Raw genomic sequence first — 27,765 nt, forward strand, 5'->3', positions numbered from 1 at the left:
GCCGCGCGATCAGACCACGGGCTTCTGAGTCTGACGGTCTAGATCCACGCTCTGGGGTGGCCCATTTCCAGCTGTGTGGCATTCCCTATGTGACTTGTGCATTCCTCTGTTTTCTCATCTACCCAGTGGCTAAATGAGAAAACCCATGAAATGACTGAGGGCAGTTCAAGTAGAGGAAAACTCTAAACAGCAACTGGTTTGTTACCTGAGAGTCAGTGTTACACTGTTGCACAGTGTAACTGTTACTGTTGCACTGTGTCTCTCTCATCGTTAACAGCAGGCGTTCCCACTGTCATTTCTAGGACTCACTGTTCTGTGTACACGCATTCTGCCGAGTGGCCCTGGGCTCACCGTGGGCTGAGATGGGGTTCCACTGTGCTCGCAAATAAGCCAGGCACATAGACGTTCACTCCCTTTGCTTCAGCAAATAAAAGTGCTGACAATATTGAAAGAAGTAGAACATGATTCTAGGTCCAGCACGGATTGTAAAAAATGTTAGAAAATACTTACAAATGGCCTTGGTGCTTACATCCCAGACTGAAACGTGGCATAGGCCGATGTCCAGCTTTTCCCGTAGTCCTGTCGTGCATCCAGAACCTCCCGCCTCTAACAGGAGGAGTCCCAGGGGCACGTGGGCCCGCCGTGCCCCAACTGTCTCCTGATCTGTCTGCCCCTCTGACGGGCCAGCCCCAGCTCCTTCCTTCCCAGGTCCCTGCAGCTCTCCGGGCATACCCTCAGGGACTCCGCGCGGAGCTGCCTACGTGCTGTACGCTCACACCCCTGTCTTTCCTCCCCCAGTGTCCTCGTGTGACCAGGAGCAGCAGTCAGCCCTGGAGGAGGCCAGGCGGCCTGAGAGCGACAATGTGGTGATCCCCGAGTGTGCCCATGGTGGCCTCTACAAGCCGGTGCAGTGCCACCCCTCAACTGGCTACTGCTGGTGTGTCCTGGTGGACACCGGACGCCCCATCCCCGGAACGTCCACCAGGTAAAGCTGCACCCATGGGCCAAGGGAGGGAGGAGCTGGGGGGCAAGCCCCCATGGGTGCCTCCAACGTGGATGCCCGGCAGCCAGACCTTGCTTGGTTGCCTGACTGTTCCCGCCATGCGCTCGCTTCCCTGTCTGGGCTGCCTGCAGAAGCTGATGGCTCTGGCTGTCAGAAGCCGGAGGAAACCATCTCCGGGACGGCCGCCAGGAGCTGCCTGTGTGAACGACAGCAGGTGGCTATGGAGGCTGAGCTCTTTACGCCAGGTTTGCTTCTGTCGATACGGATGCAGGCTGGGACCGTGGAAACCGGCTCTGGGATCCGGTGTGGTGGGCACTCAGGTAGCACCGGAAGCTTCCGTGGGCTTCTGGCTTTGGCCAAGCGAGCCAGGCATTTCCCAGACTGAAGGAACGGATCTCCCGGAAGGACCTTCTACAGCACGAAAACAAAGACAGTGCGCTAACGGCCGGAGCAGCAATCGCCGTGCCGGGCTCTGAGAGACAGAAACTGGGCTCACTCCTGCTCCGTGGGTTTGGGCAAATGGTTGCATGACCCGAATCACACAAACTACTCACGGAATTTATAAAAACACGAGTGAAGATGTGTCTGCCATTCTTTGTTATATGAAGTGATCTCGAATGTCCATAGATTTATATAAAAACAATTATAAATGTACAAAAATATTCTTCTCAAAAGTTGTCAAATTTAGCCACTGGTTTCTTTTCTAGGACCTAGACACAGGCATTTTGACACTTCCTAATTATTTCCCCCAATTTTTCAAGTATGACCATGAGTTATTTCAAGGAGGAAACACTCCATCTTTTCATCCTCCCATCCATCCTTTTACCTATCTGTCTGTCTGTCTGTCCATCTATCTTCCCATCCATCCATCCGTCCACCAACGCTTCCTCCTTTCCTCCCTCCCTTCCTTCCATCCATCTCAAATGCTGATGATCCGCGATAGCCGATCACTATCCCAAGGACTGGGGAAAGAGCACTGACCCACAGAGCAGGTCTCCTCTCTCAGGGACTTTCTCTCCTGCTTGGGGAGTATCAGGGAAGGAGCAAGTGGCAGCACTTCTGCTGCAGCACGAGGGAGACCTCACATCCCAACAGTATCAAATCTTAGCAGCTCATACCCCTCAAAGGTGAAGGGAAGTTCAGACTATCTCAGCAGTTCAAGGGTGTTAATAAGCGTTTGTTGCTGTTGTTGTTCTCTCTGCTCTGGAATCTTCACTTACTGGATTGCTTTGTGACTTATCCCTGACAGAGTTTCTAGAAGCATCATCCAACATAGTTGGGGCTTCCTTCTGACGGCAAGGAAAGCCTTCCCCATAGGCTTTCTGGGGGTCTCCCCTCACTGGAATGCTCAGCCTGTCACCCCCAGACCAGGCCTACTCTTCACAGAGGAGGTTTCCCATCATTTGGCACCAGACCTGGGACAGGCCACTACCCCAGTGCCTTCACTGTCATGCATGCTGTTCTAGGGGTGAGGAATGTACCAGAAACAAAATGCACAAAACTCATGCTTCCACAGGGCTTCTGTTCCAATGGAAGGAGACAGACTTTAGGCAAAGCTAAGAAGTAGTTGCACCGAGTGTCAGGAAATGTGCCGGCGAATGCCCAGTGCTCTGGAGGAAAACAAACCAGGAAGAGGAGAGGGTGGGCGGGGGGGGGGGGCTTCAACTTGACCTGAATGGCGGGAGATACACCCTGGAAAGCGGATGTTGGAGTCAAGTCCTGAAGATGCTGGGGGTTGATCTGACGGATGTATGTGGGGGCGCAGTCCCCACGGAGGGAGTGAGCGCTGCCCTGCACAGTGGAGGTCCCGGAGCCAGAACCCAGTTGTTTGGGCCCAAAGCCAAGGTGTATCAATTAGGACATTTTTCGTGTCTAACAGTGGTAACTCTGACAAGTAGGCATAAACAAGGGGCTACTTCACCTCAGGGAAGAATTACAGAGGTGGAGAAAGCTCCGTTTCGGTTGACGCTGTGATTCGGTGATGTCAGTGAGGACACAGTTGTCTCTGCCCTTGGACTCTTCTCATGGTGCCAGGTGGCCGCCAGGATCCAAGCATCTCATCCAGACAGCACAGCATTCAGGACATCCACCGCCTATCTCTGTCTTTCTTAGGAAGCCAACCCACCCTCCCTCCGAGTCCCCTAGTGAATTTAGTGCATGGATTGTTGGCCAGAATTGGATCAAGCAACCATGGCTAAGCCTGTCACTAGCAGGAAAAATTAGTTTAAACTGATCTCTAGCAGGGCGTGGATGTTGGGAAATCAGTCCAAATTACCAATATTAAGGGACATCTGGTAAACTGCTGGCCAGTGTCAGCAGCCCAGCCAGCACCGCGGTTCCCTCTGTGACTGATCAGCATCGTCGGGGAAGTCCTCCACGTTCCTGTGTAAATGCCCAGTCGTGTTCGAGCTCCTTTCTTATGATTTTCTGAAATAATCCGTTCCAGGGAGATGCTTCATGGATTTGTCTTAACATTTGGGTAGATGATTCAGGTTTTCTCCCTCAGTTACCCTTTCCATTTGTATTGGCTGATGGGGAAGAATAATTTAAAAATCCAGGACAGAAAGAAGCCATAGACATAAGAAGCATTGTTGTAAGCCAGCTTCCTTTTCCTTGTGTCCCCAAGCAAGAACGTTAAAACGCATGGATTCTGTTTTAGGCTGTGCTGAGCACGACAAGCCCATGTGGTTTGCCTGCCAGGGCAGACAGCTGCCTCCTTCTGACAGAGTTTCTGATCTGATCATCTAGGGATGATCATCTGGGTGGAAGCGTGAGTTGGTCCAGGTACAGAAGCGCTTCCCAGTCCTCCTGCTTTTCGGTGTCAGAACTGACATTTGGGCTACATGTACAGATTGCCTGTGGGCTGGAGCCCAGGCACCTGCCTGAGCCCACACCATGTGTGGCAGGATAGGATCTGGGAGGAGAGGGGCAGGTTCCAACCTGGCCACTGCTGTGTGGTGGGGAGAGCTGGCACGGGCTGTCAGAGGGAGTGTGGCGGGCTGACTGCCAGCGAGCACATTAGCTCCCAGAGCGGAGAGGCTCCCCTTTCACATCGTCACAGCTGAGGACGGGTTCACCCATCGCCGTAGGCTCCAGGCCCTTCTTACGTCGCCCCCGTCCCAACTTCAGGGACCGTCTCTCTCAGTGGCCGAGTGCACTGGCAGTGTGAGCATGAAACCACATTTCTCCCTGGCAGAAAGCCTGCTCTCTGATGCGCAAGCAGATGGGGAAGGAAGACGTGTTCACTTATTTTTTTTCCATACAAATAAGTTCCACACTATTGAAAAGAATGTGATGGATGTCAACCCTGAATTTTAATTTTTTTCAAGACTTCAAAGGCATTAATTCTATTTCTGGAGATTGTCAGTTCTGCAGGTCAAGGCACTTCCCAATATTCTTTATTTTTTTATTTTTTTTTAAAGATTTTATGTATTTATTTGACAGACAGAGATCACAAGTAGGCAGAGAGGCAGGCAGAGAGAGAGGAGGAAGCAGGCTCCCTGCCGAGCAGAGAGCCTGATGTGAGGCTCGATCCCAGGACCCTGAGATCATGACCTGAGCCGAAGGCAGTGGCTTAATCCACTGAGCCACCCGGGCGCCCCAACCCAATATTCTTTAAAAGAGGCAGAATACTGTCATTTAAATATACTTTTTTTTTTATATCAGCAAAATGCTAGGATTCTTAAGACATGTCCAGGTCAAATTTGGAACAAAACCAGAATGACCAGTGTGGCTAGCTTCTGGGTCACTGCAGAGTTCGAGATCAGAACGGGGGTTTGGAAACAATGGGGTCTCTTACCACCCACGTGAAGGACGCGGGTACTGACTTCTGGCATTATGGAGGCTCTGCACAGAATTCCTATTACTCGTTCAGCTTCTAACCCAACAGAGCAGCCCGTGAGCGTCCCCGAGGTGCACTCGGGTATTCCTAGGAGCAGGATATCCCCAGGGACAGCCGGGCCCTGAGTTTCCAGCTCATCCATCAGGAGCTGGAACACAGGCTTGTCTTTTCATGGCTCCCCTTTGACGGGCCATCAGCTGTGAAGACATCGCTTCTAATGTAGGTGTCAATTCCAACCTATTCCAACCCCCCCAGACACTGACCCAGAACCTAAAATTGGGAGAGTTCTCCAGATTTAGCATGTGTCTGTGAAAACAGGGGCGACCGCCCCACGGGCTGCTGCTTCTGCTCATTTCCTCTTGGCAAATGTTCGGCTCTCATCTCCCTCTATGGTGCCGGGAGGGAGAGGAATTCCCCTGGCGGAGACGTGGGTCCCTCCCTTGCTCGCATTCTCACAACTGTGGCTCCTCTGCCGTCTGTAAGGGACCCCACTGCATTTCACAGGACATGAGCTAATGGCTTTTGGTGAACCGTGACAGCTTAACTACTTGCCGAGTGTGTCAGGGACTCTTTAATTTCAAAAACCACATTTCATAAAGACATATGATGTTTGCGGGAGTGGGTGTCACAATCTCTATCATCAAAGAGGCCATTCGGGGTGGGAGGGCTGGGAGGGGTGCCTTGGTTTCAGCCACACCCAGTTGGCCCTGCGGGACTGGCCACCAAGGGAAGGACACTTAAAATGTGTCCCTCGGGGAGACATTTCATTCTCTTTTATTTCTTCTGATGGGAAAACAAAAAGTAAGAAAAAATAAGAATCTGGAATGACCCCTATGAAGTAAGCGTGAGCTCCCATCCCTTTCTTGGGGAGTGAGAGAGGAAGATGGGGCAGAATGGATGGTGAGAAGCCGGGAATCTGCCTACTCCCTGGAAATCAGCAACCTTCAGTCCAGGACCTCCACCCGCACCCCTGCCCACTGGCGCACACTGTCCACCCTTTAACTACATGAGGTACGGGGGGGCGGCGGGTTCTCTCTCAGTGTCCCCAGTGGCCAGGGGTTCTCCCCATGACCCCGGGCTCCCCCGTCTGTGGTACCCAGTGCCCAGATCATGGGCGTCCCTGAAGAGTGGCCCACGAGCACCCCCTGGAGACCTGGGCCAGCTGCTACCCTGCGCCTGCGTGGGAAGCCCATCAGGGACAGGGGCCTGCATCCTCTCGGCTCCAGAATCACCACGATGCCCCCTCTCGGGGGGAGGGTCAGCACCACCCAGACCTCCTGCTCCCACGTCAGGACCCACCTGTCAGGACTTCTCGGCAGTTTCTGTTCACTCACTGTAGTGCCACGTGCTGCTCGATCGCTCTCTCTCTCTCTCTCTCCTTCTCCCCTTCCCTCACTTTCCCTCCCCCTCCCTTCCCATTAACACAGGGACAACCTTTTGTAGCTTCAAGAATCGGATTAAGATGTAGCTGGTCTTCCAGTCATACATAAATGTAAACTTCTGTGGTTCTTTTTGTGACTTTTCCTTCTTTCTGGGGCCACACCTGAGGCCTCCTCTCCCCCCGCCCATCCCCTCTGAACCACGTCAAGCCCTGGAACAGGTGGTGGTGAGGAGGTAGTGGCGTTTGGCAGCCCACGTGCAAGATTTGTTCCAGAAACTGGAGGGAGATGCAGAGCCTTATGCCCTGTGCTCCTTCCTATGGACTGAAAAATAAGCTTATTATGGCAAATTGTCACAAAGGTCATAAACGGTCATAAATCAGGAGAGGTTGATGCCACAGATGTGCTGTGGGCCGAGGGCAGGTGTCTGTGCACGAGCACCTGAAAAACCGAAGACACCATCCTCTTCCAAGTGTCAAAGCCGTTTTCCTGTTCTCCCCCACTCCCCAGGTATGAACAGCCAAAATGCGACAACACAGCCCGGGCTCACCCAGCCAGAACGAGGGATTTGTACAAAGGCCGCCAGCTCCAAGGTGAGTAGAGCCGTCCACCGGCACTCCGGCCTTTCTGGCAGGTTTAGAATGAGAGAGAATTTCTGCAGCTCTGTTCCCACCAGGCACGTGTGGGGGCCTCAGAGCTGTTGGCCAGGGACCCTCCTCCCCAGGGGCCTGTGGTCGGCAGACGTGCGGGACCCCAGGGAGGACGCCTAGGGCACGTGTGCGTCTGCTTCTCCTGCAGCCAGTGACACTCAAGGGCCAGTCCCAGAGCTGGCCTTCCAGAGAAGCAAACACTGGCCCTTAAAATCAGAACTTCTGAACCAAAGGGATCCTTTAATTCTTTTTCCTACAAGAAAGCAGTAACTCAAATGTCATTTTCGGGCATTCCTTTTGAATTGAATCAGCCATTCAAGAAGCTGAAGTTTAGGTTTGAATAAAACATGAACTCAGTCTTTGCATCAAGTGAATTTACTTACAAAGAAGTATTTCAGATTAAACAGAGGCAGTGAGTTTCATCTTATAATTATTAAAAATATGTTCACAGAAGATGTTTTATGGATGCTGTCTTTCATCAAAAAGCACGTGTTTATGATACACCAGAAACAACGACTTCAGTAGTTAAACCTAGAGCCTTTGGTGGACCCCGCGTCCCTCTGGGAATGCACGCGGGGTTAAGAGTGGCAGCGTGGACATGGCAGCCTGGCAGGCGAGGGTCCCACAGTTTGGTTCACGGCGTGAGATCAAGAGTTTACAGACACAGCTCTGACCTCGTGGCGTGAATTTGATGGCATATAAGATGCCTCAAAGCTACTCACTATTTATGTCCTTTTGGTTCTCTTTTTTTCTTTTAAATATCTCCAGATTGGGTGCATTTAACCAAGACCTTAGAGACCCTGCAAACTGTCCTCTAATGTCTTAGCTCAGAGCACATGTTTGATCCCGGTCTTGTAGCAAGTCCGGATAAACTCCGCTTAGAACACCGTGGTTCTTGCTGTATTTGCACTCATGTCGGTAAAGAGGGTTTTAAATTCTGAGTAAAGGTGTTTTCCTGCGTGTGAGCGAGGATAGAAACAGCTAGAATAGCACCCAGGCACGCCTCCATCTGCTCAGCAACGGTGGGGATGGGAGTAGCTAAAATGGGGCGGGGGGTGGGGGCCGCTTTCCTCCCTGGAGATGACTCTACCTGTCACCCTTTGCGGCTGCTGCGATGTGCGTGTGCGGGGCCGTCTCCGGCGCGGGTCTCCCCAGAGACTTCCTTTTGACGCAGGCTCAAGGAGCCTGTGATTTTTTATTTTTGTGGCTTTTCACATCGTGTTTCTCTCTGTGTGGTCGGTGTGCTCTGCGTCTCACAGGTCGGGCTCCTTCCTGCATCCTGGGACGGGGAGACAGGAGAGAGACGGCGGAGGAGCACCCACAGACCCCGTGCAGATTCCTAGTTAAGCACCTTTTGTATTCATGGTGTGTAACCCTTGGAAGGAGCTCAGCGGACGGCTGAACTGCTCCCGGATGCTCTCGCCCGAGCGAGGTCCCTCCCTCCATCGCCTGGTGTGATCTCTCGCCTCTGATGTCAGGCCTCGTCGGGGGTGGGTGGGGTTTCTCTTCCCAGGAAATGATGGCTCTGGCAGGGGCTCGGCGCACCGAGAGCCATTAGTGGGCGCCTGCTGTTTGTAGCAGGTCTCAGTTGTGTCGTGCGGACGTCAGTCCGCCTTTGGCTCCACGGGTCCACGACTCCGCGCGGTTTCCTTTTTGGGAGGACGGACAATAGGACGGACCCCACCGCTTCTGGCTCGGGCAGTGTGTGGTTCGCACGCTCGCTGCGAGGGCCGGTCCGTCTGCGCGCGTCTAGTCTAGTGTTGTTCGTTAGTAAGAGGTCACGGCGCGTGACCAGAGACGGTTCTCCGCTTCCTCCTCGCCGGGCGGGCTTGCTCAAAGCTCTTTGCACAGTGACTCGAGCCCATTAAATACCAGACGGGCCCTTGATTTAAAGACGGGAGTGATTGCTTGGACTGTGGGAGCAGCTGCTCGTCCCGCTGAGGAGCGCGGGGGGCGTCTCGTCGGCTGGTCCGCGGTCAGAGTGTGGCCGGCGGAGTTGCGAGCGGACGGTAAGGACGCGTCCCCGGGGCTGGGACGCCGCCCCCTTGGCCCAGACGGGGGTGGGGGGGGATCGTTGGGCCGTCGGGGCAGAGATGGCCCTCCTTGCCCACACCTTAAATGAAAACCAGAGCCTCCAGGCACAGAAGCCACTCTTTACACAAACCGTGTCATGGTCAGCTCCGTACCACTCGTGACTACTTCATCATTTTGATTTTTTGGAGATAACTATCCTTATTAGGGAAAAAACAAGTGGGTCTTGGAATGACTCCAGGGTAAGGCTGTTCTTGGGGGAGGAGGAAGCTGTTGCCAGCACCGGGGCCGCTCGGACACACGCGTGAGCCACATTTAGGTGGACGCGTTTTCTTCTAAAAGGTGCGGTGTTCATATTCAGGGACTACGTCCCAGCCGGCGAGGGTCCTTCATTTTCCCAGCCGAGCTGGTAACTCCTCGCGCGCGGCCCACGTGTTCCGAGGTTTGTTGACAGCTGGACGCTTACTGCCGCCGCCTCTGGGGTAGTTCGGACCTTCCCTGGCTCAGCCGGGGACGCGCGGCCTCTCACTGTGGAGGGGGTGGACATCCGGCCTCATGGGCCCCCTGTTGAGAACTGGGGTATTATTTAGGCGCTTTGATTCCATAAGTTTCCTTACAGGGCCCGAAATTGTGTCCTGACAGAAAAACCTAGTGTGGTAGACATTTTAAAGGTTTTATTTTTATTTATTTGAGAGACAGAGCACAAGCAGGGGGAGGGGCAGAGGGAGAAGCAGGCTCCCTGTTGAGCAGTCAGCCCGATGTGGGGCTCAATCCCAGGACCCAGAGATTGTGACTGAGCTGAAGGCAGACGCCCAATGGCTGAGCCCCCAGGCGCCCTGACAACGGCATCAGGGAATGCCTTTCCCGTCTACAAATGTGCGTTGGTTCATCTGTCCTGGCGTATTTCCCTCACGTCTCTTCCTATACCCGGCCCATGCACTCCAGCCTGCCCGCGCCCTCCCCCTGGTCTCCCGAGGGCCCTCAGCTCTGTGAGGGCATGGGAGACAGATGTGACTCTCTGTGGCCAAGCCTGCTGAGGCCCGTTTCCCCAAGACTGGTCCTTCACTGGCTCACTGTCCCCACGTGGCCGCCAGGGTGTCACTTTCTAGGGAGGCTCTCCTGGGCTCTTGTCCACTGGGCATGGCCTCCGTATGTGTCCCGGAGGCATCCAGGTCCACGGGCTGTGAGCAGGTATCACACACCTTTGTGGCCTCTTAGAGGTGGGGCTGAGCCATCGGAGCCTGGCCAGCTGGCAAAGCTCGGAGCACGCCGGGAAAAGTGTGTCTGTTAAAGGTACTTGGCCGCGATGCTTTCCTGCTCACAGTCTTGGGCTGTTCTGCACTGAGTGATACTGTGGCCTTAGCATCTGTGGGTGGCTTTGCTGATTGGAAGGGTGGGCGGCGTGAGTCCCTGACACCTGGGGGGTCTCCCACGGCGGGAGCATGGCCTGATGGCTAAGAGCCTGTCGTTCCTGCTGGGCCTCCGCGTGCCTCCAGGAGAAAGGGGGAAGGGCACATCTCCTTCTCTGTTCTGGGCAGCACCTGCAGCCTGTGGACAAGACCAACAGACTCGCCCTGTGGCCCCTCCGGCCCCCAGAGGTCCCCCACACACGCGGACTGCAGGCACGGGATGCACGGGAGGCAGAAGCCAACCGAGGGGCGGCACCTGCCCACGCCGCGGCCCCGCTTCCAGTCTGCAGATACAGGAATCCCTCGTGAGGCCCCTCCCGTGATTGTGGGCATAATGGAAGCTTGGATTCAGTTAGAAACCCTAAAAGCATCCCTGCATTCTTTTAAGTAATACTTTTACTCTATTCTAACTTTTTTCGAAGTGAGCTGCGATTTTCTGAGGAAGCATAAAGTGACCCTCGCCTTGCCCTGAGCACGGCTGCAGCTGCTTTTCTCAAGGTGGTGATTCTCTCTGGGTCGGTCCGTGTTGCGAATGGCAAGAGACCATCCTTTCTGCGGCCGAGTGACACTGCGCTCCGTGTGTGTGAGTGTTTGCCCGCGTGTGTGCACCTGCCCCTCGTCCATTCGGTTGTAGATGGACCCTTGGGCTGCCCCCATGTCTTGGCTCTCACAGATGATGATGCTGTAAGCACCAGGGGGCCTGCATCTCTTGGAATTAAGGTTTTAGTGTTTTCATTGTGTTTGGTAAATACCCAGTAGTGCGATTCTGGGTCGTAGGGCAGCTCTAGTTTCGACCTTCTGAGGAGCCTCCGTGCTGCTCCCCAGAGCGGCCGCCCCAGCTTGCGTTCCCACCAGCAGGGCACGGGCCTCCCCCTTCTCCGCGTCCTCGCCAGGGCTGGAGCATCCTTCCCTGTGTGCCGGCCATCTGTAGGTCTTCTTGGAAACACGTCTGTTCAGGTCTTTGCCCATTTTCAATCACATCATTTGTTTTTCTGGGGTCGACGCGTAGAAGTTCTTTATGTATTTACGATGTTAAATGAAAGAAGTCAGACAGAGAATGATGAAAACCGTGAGATTTTACTCCTACGTGTGATTTAAGAAACAGACCAAAGAAGAGACAAAGAAAGAAACAGCCTTGACTAGAGAGCGACCCGGTCTGCAGAGCAGGGGTGAGTGGGGACGGGGGAGGTAGATAAAGGGGTGAGAGGCACAGAATTCCAGTACAAAGTAAGTAAGTCACGGGATGAGAAGCCCGGCAGAGAGCGTGTAGTCGGCAGTTCTGGGCTAGTGTCTGCGACAGACGGTGACTCTGAGGCGGGGAGCTGGGTGATGTGCGGACCGGTGGCATCGTGGCCCCCACCCCGAAGTGAGCCCAGTGCTGTGGCAGCCGTACTCCACGAGCAGGGAGGAGGCGGCCGGACCCTGAGCCTCGCACCTGCGCAGGGGCTGCAGGACCCCAGGAAACCCCCGGGTTCACTTCTCTCCCACAGGGACCCCACAGCCTTCAAGGCTCTTTCAAAGATAAGAGGAGACATCAACAGTTCACCCATTAAAAACATCAAATTCTATGATTTTTTGTCAGATCAAATACTGAATTCAGAGACCTGTGTCTCCCCAATTTCAGCTGAGACAGAGTCTGATTTTGGACGACAGCCCTCCAACCGTGCATACGCGGCGAGCTTGGGGTCCCGTGTCTGTGGGGGCTCGTCTGCCCAGCTCTGTCCGTGCTCAGTTGCTGCTCAGGGGGCTTTCTGCCACGCGGCTGCTGAAAGCCTGGGTCGGGACAGAGTGGGGCGCTGTGTGGGAGACAGAACCTCATCGTTCTGTAGAGAGCTGTCTGGTGGCCTCACGGCGAGCCATTCGTGCTTGTCACCTCAGGGGCGAAGTTTGGGTTTGCATTTCTGGCTGTGCTGAGGACTGAGTCCCAACACGTGGGAGAGAGACTAGAGCTGCTGTATTTGGCTTCTGACCAGTGAGCTTGAGGGTTAAACGTGAAATGAAACTTGTAGGCAAATAAGGTTATTAAATCTTTAAAGGCAAATTGCATTTTGTAGGATGTATGATGGAGAAATGGGCCTTAAATCCAGTTTAGGGGAGAGTGCCGTGAGTGAGAACTCAGTGAAAATCACACATGTATTTTCCATCCTAAAGGCTCGGTGAGGTGGGGATCCCGGGACAAGGGTCGGGAGGTCGGGGGGAAGGGCCTGAGAAGACGCTGCGTCCAGCTCGCAGATGTGTTCAGGGAATTGCTCACAAGGTCCCGGAGGACACAGGGACGTGTCCTCAGTGAGACCTTTACTTAGTTCAGCTTTGTCTGTTGCCTGAAAGCAGGACGTCCCGGCGAGATCTGCTGTGAGTCTCAACGGTATAAAGAAGACATTACTGTTAATTTATGTGGAAGCAGTTTTGAGCGTTCCCAAAGCAAAACTCACTTGTCTTAGAAGCTCCTGCTCGGCGAGTGTGTCCTGTGTGGCCTGCATGGCCTGCGTGGCCTCCATGTCCGCTGGTGAGCCCACTGCCCGCCAATGCCGGGCGGCAGGGACACGTGTCTCCTTCTTCTCATCTCGCCGTTGGCAGATCGCCTCCGGTTAGGGACGACGGCTTCACAGACCGGTGTGTCCTGAAAGCGACACTTCCACGAAGCCTCGCAGGCATGTGTAAAGTGGGCTGCTTGGGCTGTTCCGTAGGAAAGCAGATGGGATGTGGGACGTGGCGGGAGGCACGTGCGAGGCAAAGACTCACTGGTCCTAATTGTGCCGCCCTTGGCAGAGCTCCTAGTGAGATTTTTACTAGAACATTTATTTAGTTCACTTGATATTTTTTCTCCATTTTTAAGAGGACGAGGAGAAACTGGAGGAGGCTTGGTGGAAAATTGTGGGGATTACTCATTCGCAGTAAAATAAGAACAAATAAAGACAAGTTAAGGAAGCAAAGGCTTTTTTTTTTTTTTTTTCGGTCTTAACACGCGGAGGAAAGACCCACAAAGGTCAGCTGGAAATTTGAAGTTACTTACAAGGAGGTGCTGGGCGCGTCCTCCGTTTATTAATACGTCTACAACTGAGTGAGAAAATGTGAGCGTTAAGGCCCCTCCTCAGCTAAGGCATGGAATGTGGAAAGGGGCTTCCTGGGTGCCTGGCCGTGCCCGCAGCACCTGGAAAGGTCTAGCTCATGCAAACCTGTGCACAAACGTGCAGTCACGGCATGCGGGAGGCCGAGGAGGCCGTGTCCTTCTCATCCTTCCAAGTGGACATTTAGGACTTGTGGGTTAGATGCCATGATCGCTCTGTCGTGAGCCTCGCAGCTACCTGGATGTGTCCCCTTGCTTTCCACGGCATGTCCCCTCGCGTCTCATGCGCGGCCCTCAGCTCTCTTCCCTGGTCAGGCCTCCGAGTGGCCTCCCTGTGGGGCTCTGGTCCCTGGGCCACCTAGCTGCTGTGGGGGCAAGGAGGACATGGACCTGCCCTGCGCTGCTGCTGGGGATGGGGCCCCTTGCTACCCAAAGAAGTCAAAGATGCCCGCACGTCCCAGAGGCGAGGCCCTTCCCTCTGCTCTCCACCAAGAGCCCCATGTCTCCATCCTACCGAAGCCTCTGCTCCAGAAAGGGAGGCCCGTGTGTCCTGAAGCTGACACATGACATTGAGGGGCTGCCCTCCACTGTGTCACAGGGACTGGCTATCCCTGGTGTCCACACTGTGGCTCTCGGGAAAATGCGGTCCCTTAGGGCGCAAGTCATCTGACTTCTGTCTCTACCGTCTGAGAAGAGGGACAGTTTCCCAGCCCCCTCCAGTCGGGACGTGAGTATGTGTGGGGGAGTTTCGAGAGCAGCAAGTCCGGTCTCCTGAGAGCTGCCCGGCTGCTGACTCCATCTGCCTTGGTTTAAGCGTCCGCTGCCACCAACTCATGCTCCAGCATGGACTTCGAAGACGGGGCCCCACGTTCTCAGGTTTGCGCCGGGCTCTGCCAGGGCGCTGGGTGTGACCTGTGTGGACATGCCTTATTCCGCGTCGGGTCCCGAGGAGCTGGAGTCAGGAGTGACAGTGGCAGTAGTGGGTTTGGGAGACCACACTGAGGGAGAGAGAAGACGTGCACACAGTTCAGGGTTGTCTACCAGGTGCGTGGTTAGCAAGATAGGGTCGCCTTTTTTTTTTTTTTTAAGTTTTAAATTTCTAAAGCTCAGTGTCTGAGCTGACTTCTCGCTCCGCAGCATGATCGCACAGTAAGTACCTTCGTTTCAGAACATCTTGGCGTTTGCCACTGCAGCCGAGCCCGGAGAGCTGGCAGACCTGCCCCTGCCGCCGTGGGAACGCTCAGGGCGCACCTGCTCACGCAGACACCCGTGGCTTGGCTCCCATGTTCCTTCCAGAAGGAATCTTAGCTTTAACCCAGTTTAAACAAGTTCTTTAAAATGGTGGGGAGTCCCATCGATGACACTAGTACACACACTCCTGGTCGGTTTGGCCTCTGCTCCGTTGAAAGCCGGATTCTGCAGAAGGGAGAGGGGAGTAGGGTTAGACGCGCATCATCATGGGACAGCGTCCGCCGGATTGACTAACAGCATGAGCTCTATTTCAGAGACAGTTGGAGTGAGTGGGGAGGACACTCTGTTCTCAAACACCATTAAGTCATTTAAATTCAACTGCTGTCCTATGATAAGCAGTTTTGTCCCAAACAACCACTTTAAAAACCTTCCAAGTGTAGGGTACCCTGGAAAAAACAAATTCGTTTTAACTGGCTTACAACTCACTTTTATTAACGTTGGCGTCCCTCCTAGCTCATCTGGATTTATCTGGCCTGTGCCAGGACCCAATCACAGAGCTGATGCACTCCTTTCAGTAATCTGCTATGGGACGTGACGCGGGCCCAACGGGGGGTCTCGGTGCCCGTGTCTGCCACCAGGCTGTCCCCGTGACCCGTCCGCGGTAGGACCCGGCATCGGCCACGGCTGGAGAACCCCTGGTACTGCAGCTGCAGCTGGGCTCTTCCGTGCTCTGCATCTTGAGTCCCATCGTGGGAACGGCCGGCCACCGGAGCTGGTCCCCACACCCCTTCCTGAACGCGTCCTGATCATTCTTCCCATGGGTCTCACTTCCTAGACGGGCTGCGGGCTCATCAAGGCCGGGTTCAGGGGCGCCAGGTATGCGGGCCTGGAGTAAAGGGGCTGCCGTGGGCTCTGGTCTGTCCCTCTTCACCAGGGAAGCCATGTGGGCGCCGTCGACTCAGCTGTCTCCCACTCGGTCCTTCGCCACATCTTGTAGCTCTTCTCCATATCCTCCTGGTTCTCCTGTTTTTAAACCCAGAACAGTCAGAGCCCCAAAACGGTGCTGGGCCTTCTCTGTTTTATATTGTTGTTATAATTGAGAATTCCTTTCTTTGCTAGCTTTGTGAGCAATGTTTGTGGGTGGCAATCCTGTTGCGCAGATGGCCCCGGGCCGGAGTCTGGGGACACAGAGACACTTAGGCCAAAGTCTCTAAACTCTGGGAGCCAAGATTGCAGTTTTATGGTTCCCCGACCGATGCTCTTAAACAAGACAGCAACATTATACACAATTAGGAAAATTAAGGAGATAGATGGGTGCATGATAAAATTTCCCCTTAATGCCTGAAAATGTCATGGAATCCTCCTTAAAAGCTCTGTTCCAGGTTCTGGGCCAAGGTCAGGAACACTTCGCCCTTGCCCAAGTAGTGCTGCTGGAGTCAGGGCTCTCTGGGGAGTGTCGTCGCACTGACACGGAGCAGGGCTGGGGGGTCAGAGTGAAAAATCGCTTCTCTCTGAGCAATTGCGAAGGGAATGGACACAGGCAGAATCCAGTCAAAGCTGGAGATTGGCCAGAACACAGGGTGATTACTTTTTAGAATTTAGGCCCAACTAATGAAAATGGCATGGCTGATGGTAGAAATGGAGCTATATTCTTCCTGATAACTTAATTCTTTAAGAATTTCAGTGGACAAACCGAGACCACAGCCCTCAGATACATAAGCCCTGTGTCAGGCTACTTGGACGCTCCCCGATGACCAGCGAGGGTAGGAAACTTTCAAAACCTCTTTTGTAATGAGTAACAGCAGGCCATGGAAACCTCTAGAATGTTTTCCCTGACACGATGATTTAATTTTATTCTTAGCTCTCTCCTGACTTGTCAAATCAAGAACAACTTTTCAGAAAAATCAATGGTTTCTCCCTCTGACAGAAAAGGATAAATGGACTGTCCCATTGTTAGGTAACTTCTAGAAATGCCTGAGATGCTTTTTTTGAGAGTGATTCCCAGCAGACTAGTTTTAAAACTTTGGGTTCCCATCCTGTCTTTTCTCTGCACTTTTGCTTGTTAAATTAAGGAACATCTTTGCAGTGTGTAATGCCCTGTTTCCAGCAGGGAACTGAGGCACCTCTCTCTGCTCAGAGCCGGACACCTCAGAATCTAACACAGAATGGCGTTGTCATCAGAGATTCCTTAAATTCAGGAAGTCCTAGATTTCTGATTTTTTTTTAATCTCCAGAAAAACATGCATCTTCTGCTATAAAAGACCACTTTTGGTAGCATCCTTTGATGGGCACTTAGAAGTCCTGTTGAAGTCAATATTTGTAATAACCACTTGTTACTTATATGGGGTAAATTTGTTTATTCAAATGCAAGGGAATAACCATCTTTGTAATTTCTCTAATGGGGAAATTATTTTTGAAGCAAATGGAGGAATAAAATAGGTGTCAGACAAATAGATACCTGTGCATATCCCCATTCCCTGTGGCCCTCCCCTCTTTTTCTAGTCATTTATTGATATCACTCTTTGTTGTGAAGTGAACCAACTCTTCTGGCACATGCTGTTTTCCCAGAATGCACCAGGCCTAGAGTCGACTTATGCCTGACTTCTGACCACTTTACCTCAACTCGGTAGAAGGGAGCTGGTTACCCTGTCACAAGGGAGCTGAGCCAGAGTAGAGCTATGACCGCAGTCCTTGTGTTCCCACCATTAACTCCAAGTCCTTTCTGCTTTATGGTCATGTTTCTGACGTCAACACCTCTGCACAGTCTCCTTCTCGAGGAGCAACTGACATACAAAATGCCTTATGGGGGAAGCAGATGCTGTTGAACCTGGGACATATGGTCCATAAAGAGGGAAGTTGGATGTGGAAGGCCATTATTCCAAGGCTCATGAGAGCGCTTCCCTCCCCTCTGAGCACAGGACAAGTCCAGAAAGCAGGAACCGCTTGGGTTCTGTGCAAGAAGGAGCGTGCAGGCGCCCAGCCTTAGTAAACCCTGGGAAGAGCCATCTTTTTGGAAGCCCTTCTCTAGAGGCAAGGTTTTCATTTTCACAGCGTGTACATCTGGATAGTGACTGAGCTCAATTTTTGCATAAATGAATACGGATTAAACGAGCCCTTTCATGATCTGCTGGCTCTTCCAACTGGGGCATTCCTATAGAATTCCTTAAACACACAAAGCCAGAGAAACGTGATTTGTGAAGCAAACCGAGGTCACCATGCGATACTCTAAAAGGAGAAACAAGCTGGAGGTTTGGCAGGATTCAGATCAGGTCCTATTAAGGAGTTTGGACTGTATCCTGGACAAGTTTTGCAGAATTAATTTTTTATTTAAAAAATCACTGACAGGGTTGTGGCTGGTGAGTCAGAGTCACCTAAAACAGAGGAGCAAGGGCACCAGGAACCGAACAGCACTCATGCTCATGGAGGTCAGCTGAGAACTCGGTGGACAACAGCGCAGACACTGTGCCCGTGTTCATTCACGCAATTGTCACAATGTCCCATGAGGAAAGGCCACATGAGTCTGTGCTTTGTAGATGAGCACAGTGTCATGAAGTACCTGAATCTGTAGCATGAGGACCTCAGCACAGTGACCCATGAGCACCGAGCCTCGCTCGCGTGCAGCCAGACAGAATGACACACACACACTCACACACACACGTATTTGCAAGAATCTTACTGGAACGAGATGCTCTGTGATATGGCACTAGGATAAGGTGGGCGGCAGTGAATTCATTCTGTGATTCATTATTAAAGGAATCAAAATAAAACTATAATAAAGTTGTTGTCCCACAGCACGGAACACACATATACTGCCATCATCTCCCCATCATCGCCACCACCATCACCATCACCATCATCACCAACACCATCACCACCATCACCATCACCATCACCACCACCATCACCATCACCACCATCATTACCATCACCATCACCACCACCACCAGAACCATTATCACCATCATGACCATCACCACCATCACCATCATCACCATCATGACCATCACCACCATCACCATCATCACCATCACCACCACCACCATCACCATCATCACCAGCACCACGACCACCATCATCACCATCATGACCATCACCACCATCACCATCATCACCATCATCACCATCACTACCACCACCATCACCACCATCACCATCATCACCATCATCCCCATCACCACCACCAGCAGCACCATTATCACCATCATGACCATCACCACCATCACCATCATGACCATCACCATCATCACCATACTATCATCACCATCATCACCACTATCATCACCATCATCATCACTATCATCATTATCACCACCATCATCATTGTCATTGTCACCACCATCACCATCATGAATGCCATCATCAGCACCATCACTATCACCACCACCACAACTCCTACAAACACCAATTTTATGTCCGATGTGAATGAAGCTCAGTTTACCAAAATCAATGCAAATGATTTGAACTTTCCCCCCAGTTCTCCCACTTTGCATCACTGGGGCTCCTGTGTAGGGTTTGCTGCTAGAGATAGCAAGATACCTGGGACTCCCAGGCCACCCAGAACGCTAAGTGTCCTTGCATGAGCTGTGATCTAGCCTTAGCTCTGGCTTATTTGGAAGGATGGTCTTGGAGGGCCGTAGACCAGGAGACCCACCCTTCCTCATGCCCATTCGGGTTCCGCCCAGCAGAGGTTACGGGATGCTAGCACAATCCAGGCTCTGCTCTGAGGTGAGGACCTTCAGATCCAGAGAGGTCAGGTGACTTGTGCAAGGTCACCCAGCCAGTGTGGGGTGCCTCTTGAATTAAAGACCTGCTCTCGTCTGTATTATCGGGCTTCTGGTCTCCTTTCATCATGGCATTTGTGTTTGTGGTTATATTTTTTCTGGTCTTTCTTCTTTACCTCTTACAAGTAAATGGCACAGACTCAATGCGTAGGAAGCAATGAGCTGGCCCTGAGTTTGCCACTTGGTTCCATGTGCCCCCTCCCAGGAAGCTTTCTTTCCTTTTGAGTGTTGAGGGAGTACATCCAGCAAAGGCAGGCCGAGAGCTGAGCCCTCCATGGCCGTGGGCCCTAGGGCAGGCGACTGTGACCCACATGACAAGCCCCCACCCCACTGCAAGGTGCAGCGGCCCACCCCCTGCAGCTCCCCAGTCGGAGACGCCAGCTCGCGGGCGCAGGGAATGCAGACAGACAAGCTCTGGGTTTTCTCAGCGCGGAAGGCAAGCAGCCCTCTGAGTAGGGAGTGAGTTCTGTGTTTACACGTGTAATAGCCTGTCCAGGCCCTCTTGGATGCTGGAGTGAAGACATCGCTCTGGCTTTCATAGTCTGTGGGCTTTGTTGAGACAAGAGCTCCTCACTGAGAACGGTAAAAATCAACAGTCTGCGACGTTGGTCATTGAGAAATCACCCAACAGCTGACCAGAGACGAGATCTGAGCACAGGAGAGGAAGCCCATCGCAGCCCAGAGTTGCACTGCTTGCGCTGCTCCGGGATAGAAGTCGAGTTCCGGAGGGGGAACGTCCTCAAGTGTAGGTGAGGTGAGCCGGGTTGGTCAGCGCAGGCCTGCCTTGTCTTGCCAGGGCTCGGAAGCTGGTGCCGGGCCGGCCACGACCACCTGGCTATGGAGGCTGCTGCCATGTGGGGCTCCATGATTGGCCCAGGTCATGATTCTGGGGTCCTGAGATCGAGTCCCGCATCAGGCTCCCTGCTCAGTGGGGAGCCGGCTTCTCCCTCTGCTGCTCCCCCTGCTTGTGCTCTCTCTCCCTGACAAATAAAGAAAAATCTTAAAAAGAAAAAAAAGAATTCTTATTTTGACTCTGCTTTTCTATCTTCAGAAAGAATCGGCCATGTGTGAGATTTCTGCATGGCTCGGGTCACTCGAAGTGGCCCAGGGACGTCTGGGACACAGCTGCATTTTTATGTGCATTCTGTTAAGAACCAGAATAGACACATTTTATAGGGCTTGGCCGTAACCTTCGCACAAACGTGCCTGTGGCCACTTGGGTTTCGTCTTTGTTGGCTGCGACTTTCTACGCCAGTCTGCACCGTTTGGGACCATAAAAGGCAATGGTCCCTACTCTCTAATTATCGCCCATAAAGAAGGGCTATGGGTCAGTCATTCTAAAACTAAACATTAGCCTTTACTGGTGTCTGGTTAGCACTCCCGTAGCCGCCGACCTCGTTCTGTTACCTACACGTGTGTCTCTTGGCCGTCGTGGGTGGTTCCCCGGGGGGGCTCCAGGCCAAATCGGCGTCCTCACTGGGATTGGCTGAAGGACACCTTTGGCTACACCTGCTCACAGACCCTTTTAGGCTGGAAACACAGCCCTAGAGACTCAGGATCTCGATCCCCCAGTTCTGTGTGCTTGGGTGGGCCCCGGATGGCATTGGGAGAGCCTTGGCCGGCGACCTCTGTGAGTGAAGGACATTCTTCTACCCAGTGTGTTATGGTTAGACGCCTAATTGATGTGATTCTCAAAGCAAACAGTTCCTCATTTACCAACTTCAGAGAAGAGATGCGTTCCAGGCCCCTGCGTTGGGAAGTAAACCATATTTATCAAAATCTGAGAATACACAGCAAACGTGCAGGAGAGAAATAGACGCTGATCTTCATCTTTTTGCCCAGGGACTTTGGGCAAGCAGTGAGGTGAGTGTATGAGCAGCCGAGTGTCCTCTAGTAGGATCGGTGGGATTTCGGGCTGCAAGTGCAGGGGTCACACCCTGCGGAAGCTGTGTCATTAGGGCGTGGGCAGGGCTGCGGCCAGCCTCGCGGCGCAGCTCACATGTTCGCTATAGGACAGGTTTCTCTTTGGGTTCGGTATCAGCAAGTGGCATTTTCTCTCCAACCTTCTGGTGGACGGTCCCTCTTCATGCAGGCTCTGGACTCCGATGTGTGGCTGCATCCACACCAGATGTGTCTTCTGTGTATTAACCTGACTCTCGTTCCCACCGGCCTCCCGTAGCTTTCCGTTTTCTCTGTCCTGATGTCCTCCTTCATTTGAACTTGGCTTGTCCTGCAATACGGGGCGTGGACCCAGGAAGGCTGAGCGAGGCTCCCCAGGCCAGCAGTGGACACAGGTGCACCCAGACACCTTCGTTCCAAACCACGGCACGGTCCTGCCAAGAGCTCCCGCCTCCATCCGCCAACTTTCTTACATTTTAAAAGAGTAAAGATGGGCGGGTACAGAAGGAGACTGCAGAGAAGTCCTGGGAAGGACAGCTTCCCCGATGCGGCCAGCTGTGTTGCGATCCGTTGGCAGAGTGTTGAGGAGGGAGACGTGCGTCTTACTGCGAAGCCTGGGGTCGGCCGATGCTGGTCGTCATTCCGTGTGGTTGGACCTGAGCAAGGAGTCAGGTTACGGTGGATTCCGCCCCAGCTGATGGGTGCGCCTGTCGCCGCGAGGGTTCATGGGGGGCTCTGGCTCGAGGGCTGTGGTCCTTGTCCGAGGGGACGGCAGTGGAGGGCACTCAGGGGACGCCACCCTGTGTGCAGGTGTGGCTGTAACTACCACCTCCCCCCCGCCCTGGGGGCCTCCTGCACAGCCACGAGGGGAGGGTGCACGCGGCCTGTTCAACCTCCGGCGCCATTGTATTGGGAAAACAAAGAGCCTACAGAAGTCTTTGGAGACCAAACAATAAAATCCAGTTGCCCTTTGGGGAGAAGAGTTCGCCGTTCTGTGACCACCTCCCAAACGAAAATATTGGCTTGTAGGAAACAGTTCTGCCTTAAAGTAATGCACCTGAGCACAAACAAACATCGGGACGCTGAGGGGAAGCACCCCGTTCCAGAACGAAGCTGGTCCTGCTTCTGCACGCGGCATAGTCCGTGGCCGTCTGCGGGCGGGGGGCGGAAATCCGCGGAGACACAATACGCACTCGCAGTTTCAATATTGAGAAATGACTTGAGTGTGTAATTCAGAGAAACAGTGTTAAGTCTGAAAATGTGAAACCCGCGGCGTGGATCCGATGTAAGTTATCCTTTCTGTAAGCCCTCACCTCCTCACCATGTTTGTTCATCTGGCTGGGCTTCCAGAAGGTTCTCTGGCAGATCTGCAAGCTTCAGGCTGGACAGGCGGTGGGATCTCGCGGACTGATGCTGTCCGTCCTCTGAGAACGCCTGCCGAGCTCTCGGTCCCTCTGTCCGCACTGTCCTGCGCGGCCTGCCCATCGGGATGGTACTCCTCCAGGCCACCCCAGGGCTTTCAGACCAGTGGGAGGGGCAGAGCGTTAGCGTCCCAACCTGGTGCGGTGGGGGTTCTGGAGGAAGCGGGCCCATCCCTGAGGGGCAGGTTGCTGGGGCCCAGGGAGCAGAGTCCCTGAAGTTCTCCTCCCTCAGCCTTGGTGGGGCGGCGGGGACAGCCGTGTCTGCACCGTCTTTCCTGGGACCAGGGGGTCGGGCTGGCAGGTGCCGAGTGCACAGCCCGCAACCTTGCTCATACTCCAGACTCCAGAAGTCAGGGTGCAGCACCCCTGTTCTCAGGCACCTTCCTGCTGCCCTCTCTCCATTTCTCCTGTCTGAGAGCCGAGATGGGGAGCCTGGTGACGGCTCCCCCAGGGCTCCATTCATCAGAGGTCTGTGCAAGGGTCCTCATGGGTGTCAGTGCCTGGGCTCCCTGATTCCAGTTAGATCCAAGTCTGTGGCCTAGGAAACTGTAGCGCTGCTGGGACTACGATACACAGGTCACTCAGCTGGTTTCTGGGAGCGGGGGCTCCTGCTGGGCACATCACAGTTTGTCTGTAAGACTCGGGATGCTGCAGCTCTGGGGACCCCAAGAGTCCTCAGGAGGTGGAGGCGATTGCTCAGCCCCTCTGGTGAGCAGATGCTCCGCTCCCTGGGCCACTCCTTGTGTGCACAGGGCCGGGGCCGGGCAGGGGTGCGTCAGGTGGGGGCTGCTCTCCTGCGTTCCACCGCTTGAGGTGGTGCTTTCCAAAGCCCTCCTGAAGCGCAGGTGTTTCCCGCGTCTGTGACGCTGACCCGCACAGCAACGACCCCCTTTCAAAGCACAGTCATTTGCTCGAAGCCGGCAGGGGACTCGGTGGCGGTGGGCTTTGGGAAGCAGGGCATGCTGTGAGTCCGTGCCCGTCCTGCCGTGTCCGCACAGAAACCTCGTCGCTCAGGGTCCTCCGGCTCCAGCATCTGGACAGGCTCCGTGTCGGCGGACGGTCCTTTTATGTCCAGCGCAGCCTGTTTCCTCCAAGAGCCCCTCCTGGTCAGAGTCGTGTGGGGTAGAAAACTCCAAACACGTGCAACTTGATTTCCCAACTGGACACAAAACCGTCCTTTCGAGACTGCCCTGTGCACCAGGAAGGCTGGAAGCACCTGGTGCCCACCTCAGCCCTGGTAGGTAGACGGTGGCTGTGGGTGTCGGGAGTTTAGGGCAGAGAGGTCGCGTCCGCCAAACGAGGCAGGGAGTGTTCCTAGGGAAGAGCCGCATTGAGCGACTTCGTTAAAGACGGAAAGAGCTGAGCTGGGTGGTGAGTGCACCGTGTTCGGGGAGCGGCGTGAGCCCCTTGGCCAGTGAGGAGCACGTAGAAATCGGGGTTCATGTGGACCCGCCTCAGACTGTGTCCGGGAAGAGCTTGTGTTCAGGGAAGATGGAAACTGTGCAGTTTCCTTGTTTTGTTTCCATATCGCATCATAGCATTAGATCTTTTTCCTTCGGATGACAGGATTTCCAGTGATGGCGGTGGGGTGGGTGACACGGAGGACAGCAGAGCTGGGGACAGAGCTGCTCTCTGACCGCGACCCACACGGCTTCGCGCCACAGATGCAGAGATAGAGATCGGTGTGAGTCGTGACGATCGTGAACGAACACCACCCCCTCTCACATCTCCGGACGGATGCTTCCTGAATACGGCGTGAAATGATCGTTCCAGAACCTTCGCACATCGTCATCAGAATTCCTGAGCGGATCGGAGGTCTCGGGGCCGCTAGCTGGTAAACGGCTGGTTGAGTTGGTCAACAGTGACTCAGGCTCATGAGGAGTGACATCCCGCATGAGCAGCGCGTCCCGGCGGTGGTGCTGCCTTCTTTGCTGCATCAGCTCCCCGAAGCCGCCTCAGCCAACTGCCCAAGACCGGATTTCCCAGCCTCGCTTTTGTGCACTTCCACGTTTGGTGCCCGGAGCACACGTGTCTTTCCTCATTCATGCCAGTGCAGAGGTTTTTGGAAAATGAGAAACTGAAGGCAGGGTCTGGGGCGTCCCCCACAGAGCTCACCAGACACCAACTCTATCCGCCGACTTAATACCTTGACCCCAAGTGACGAGTCACTGACCTCTGTCACCTGAGCAGCAGTCGCCTTATCGGTGTTGAAAATGAGAAAAAGTGGCCCAGTGTGAAGCCTGGAGGGGCCTCTTCTTCAGTCCCAGCTTCCCCTCAGAACAGAGGTTGCCCCAAACCCTAAGGGACTCTCTCTCTCTGCGCACGTTGGTGAGCAAACAGGCCAGTCCACTTCCCACCACTTGCTGGAGAACGTACGTCGGAATGATGTCATTTGTCGTCTTTGGAGAGTTTTCCCTTGTGCATCTGTTCTCTGTGGGTATCAGAGGGTGTAGTGAGGTGGGAAACGGGCTCCGGGACACGTGCTGGGTTCAGATAATCACTCGGACGTTGAGGAACGCGCACATAGGAAATCTTGTGATATCTGAAAGTTTCTGAAACCGTATTGCTCGGGCCCTAGAGGGTTTGACCTGTGTCTTCATTTCTGGGGACAAACTGCACATCTCAGAAGTGAGGGGAAGGCGGACCCCAGAGGCAGGTCCTTGGCTGAGCCATCTGTGTACCGGTGCTCTGAGGCGCCACCTCGGGGGTCCCAGCGACGTGGACCCAGGGCTGTCCCATGGGCTTGGACTCTGTAAGGGAAAAACCAAATGTGATAGATTCAGTTATAGCTTGAGAATTACCCCAGACAGCAGGAGGGCCCTGCCACTCACGTGGAAGCCAGCCGAAGCCAGTCCTCCCCAGGAAGGCAGTGTGACCCTCTGCAGGAGGGGATGGAGGGTGGACGGGCGAAGCCGGCAGCCTGGGCCGGGGAGCAGGAGTGTGTTCTGGGATCAGTGGTGCCCGTGAGTCGGGCCAGGGGGAACTTCTGCGTGTGGTGGGGGGACAGCAGTTCCAGCGGGGGGGTCTGTGAGTGGCGGGGGGTCTGGAGCCCGGCACTGGCTGGCCAGTGTTGCCGAGGCCTGTTGCTCCTTTGGCACTGGGAAGGAGGGCGCTGCCCCACATCTCAGGGCTCCGTGGGGTTCGTGGAGAGCATGTCTGTCCCTTGGCTCAGTGCAGGCTTGGGGCATGGGGCCACCGCGCCTCACGTGTGGACAGTGATGATGTGGGCAGGTGGACAGCCACGGGGACCGGGACGTTCTCAGTGGGTGTCAGCAGAGCTCCCCGAGCGCTGCCCCTGCCTCGTTCTGGAAGTGGAGGTGGCTTCCGGAGGCTGCGGGCCTGAGTGTAGGGGAGCGTCCCCCGCGTGGCCTATCAGAGCCACACCATCTTGGGCTGCGCTCTGCCCTCCTGGAGTCCCGGGCCCATGGGCGGCCTCCCCTCTGGTTTCTCTCACCTCTTTAAAACATGTGCATGGTTCTCAGCGGGTTTCCGAGCAGCACTCGAACGTGACTGTACTGTGGTTTTACAGAAGGGGCTCTGCTGTATTTGATGGGTGGGGGCCGTGGCTCTCCACTTGCAGGTGTCCCTGTGGCCACACAGGCCCTTCCTTGGGGGCTTGGCGCTGAGGACCCTGCTGCCCCCAGAGCCGACACGCCCACCCCCAGGAAGACAGCCCGTGGACGGCAGGGGCTGCCCACCCACCCCTCGGTGGCAACTCCCTGAGCCCCTTTATCCTCAGAGCCGTGGCCCTCCGGAGCCCAGGGGGTGGTCAGAAACCTCCTGGAATCATCCCGGCGATCCACGACATGAACCCTGTGCAGAGACCTACCGTCCCGCGGGGAGAGCTGCGCATGGCGAGCGTGGCACGGACACCAAGTCCCAAAAGGAACAGACCCTCGTGTCCCTGCACGCCAGGACAGCAGGGCCGTGGGGAGCTCCGCTGGCCATGAGCTCCGCTCCCGGGTCAGTAACTAGCCTGGCAGCTTCAGCGTCTGGTTCTGGGTGGGATTCCAGGACGCGGGGACAGTCGCTCAGGAGCCGAAGAGCACGGTGGGGGTCCAGGCAGAGAGGGGAGCAAGGTCAGGGACGACCTGCTCCTCACACCAGCGGCAGGACTCGAGGGACGGCGCTCGGGCTGCTGCAGGTGCGGGTCTCCCGCTTGGTCCCGAGTCGGGACCCCCCGCCTGCCCCTGACACGGCCGCACCCGGGGAAGCTGTGAGAAGGGCAGAGTCTGGGACTGCACCAGCCCTCACCCCCGCACAGCCCGGCTCGCGCATCGCGTAGCATCACAGGCCGCAGGGGTCCTCTGTCTCCGGATGTTTGTTAATTGTTCAGTGACTCGGAAGCCCACCAGCACCCGGGCACGGGCATGGGTGCTGTAGCGGGTAGTTCACGAGCACGTCGGACACTGGGGGCTTATTTTTCATGACAGTGAAAGGGGGATGTGCCCAGGTTTGCAGCTGAAAAGGTTTCAGGGGTCTTCCTGTTCCCAAGCCCCGAGTCCTCCTTAAATGACGCATAACGCTGTAGAGTGAAGCACTGGAAGGAAAAAGAAACGAGCCTGTCGTCTGAGAGGAGGTTGTCTCTGTAAGGATGGGGAGCTCCTTAGCTACATCTGTCAGGACAACGGGGAGCAGGGAGCCTGTGCCTGAACGCCGGACAGCGTCCGTCCCTGGGGCATGCGTTTGTCCCGTCGCCGAGCCTGCAGCGGGCTGCTCGCTGCTTCCCTGCAGCCCGGGACCGGGAGGACGCCGGGCGGTCAGACGGGGAACAGAGGAGGCCCCGTCCCACAGCCTGGGTCACCCCCTCCTGGCCCGGTCTCTACCTGGTTGTGGAGCCGCAGAAGGACACGTCCCTCTTCACCCAGAGGGCGTTGGGTTGATGGCGCAGGCCGGGTCACAGGGACTCTCTCTAACCTGCGGTGTGTGAGCTCCCACCTGCGGCTGCCGCGTTGTTACCTCTGGGTGTGGAGCGGTCACGGCAGACCTCAAGCCCTTTCTGATTCACAGCTACGTTTATGGCGATGAGCGTGGCTTAGCTCCCAGAGGAAGGTGATGTTATCCCCAGAAATACTTCAGAAACAGCCTTAGAA

The 27,765-nt window shown here is 54.7% G+C and overlaps 1 protein-coding gene across 2 annotated transcripts in view; it reads left to right on the top strand.

Annotated features, from left to right (window-relative positions):
* Nucleotides 1–27,765, top strand: part of SMOC2 (SPARC related modular calcium binding 2) — a 148,462-nt gene that overhangs the window by 106,247 nt on the left and 14,450 nt on the right. For both annotated transcript variants that reach the window (XM_047734742.1, XM_047734743.1), the window contains exons 8-9: nucleotides 799–985; nucleotides 6,734–6,816. In XM_047734742.1, the coding sequence (XP_047590698.1) occupies nucleotides 799–985; nucleotides 6,734–6,816 (270 nt within the window). The remainder of the gene's footprint in view (nucleotides 1–798; nucleotides 986–6,733; nucleotides 6,817–27,765) is intronic.

Source organism: Lutra lutra, chromosome 6 (assembly GCF_902655055.1).
Source record: "Lutra lutra chromosome 6, mLutLut1.2, whole genome shotgun sequence".
In the NCBI taxonomy this organism is placed as follows: Eukaryota; Metazoa; Chordata; class Mammalia; order Carnivora; family Mustelidae; genus Lutra; species Lutra lutra.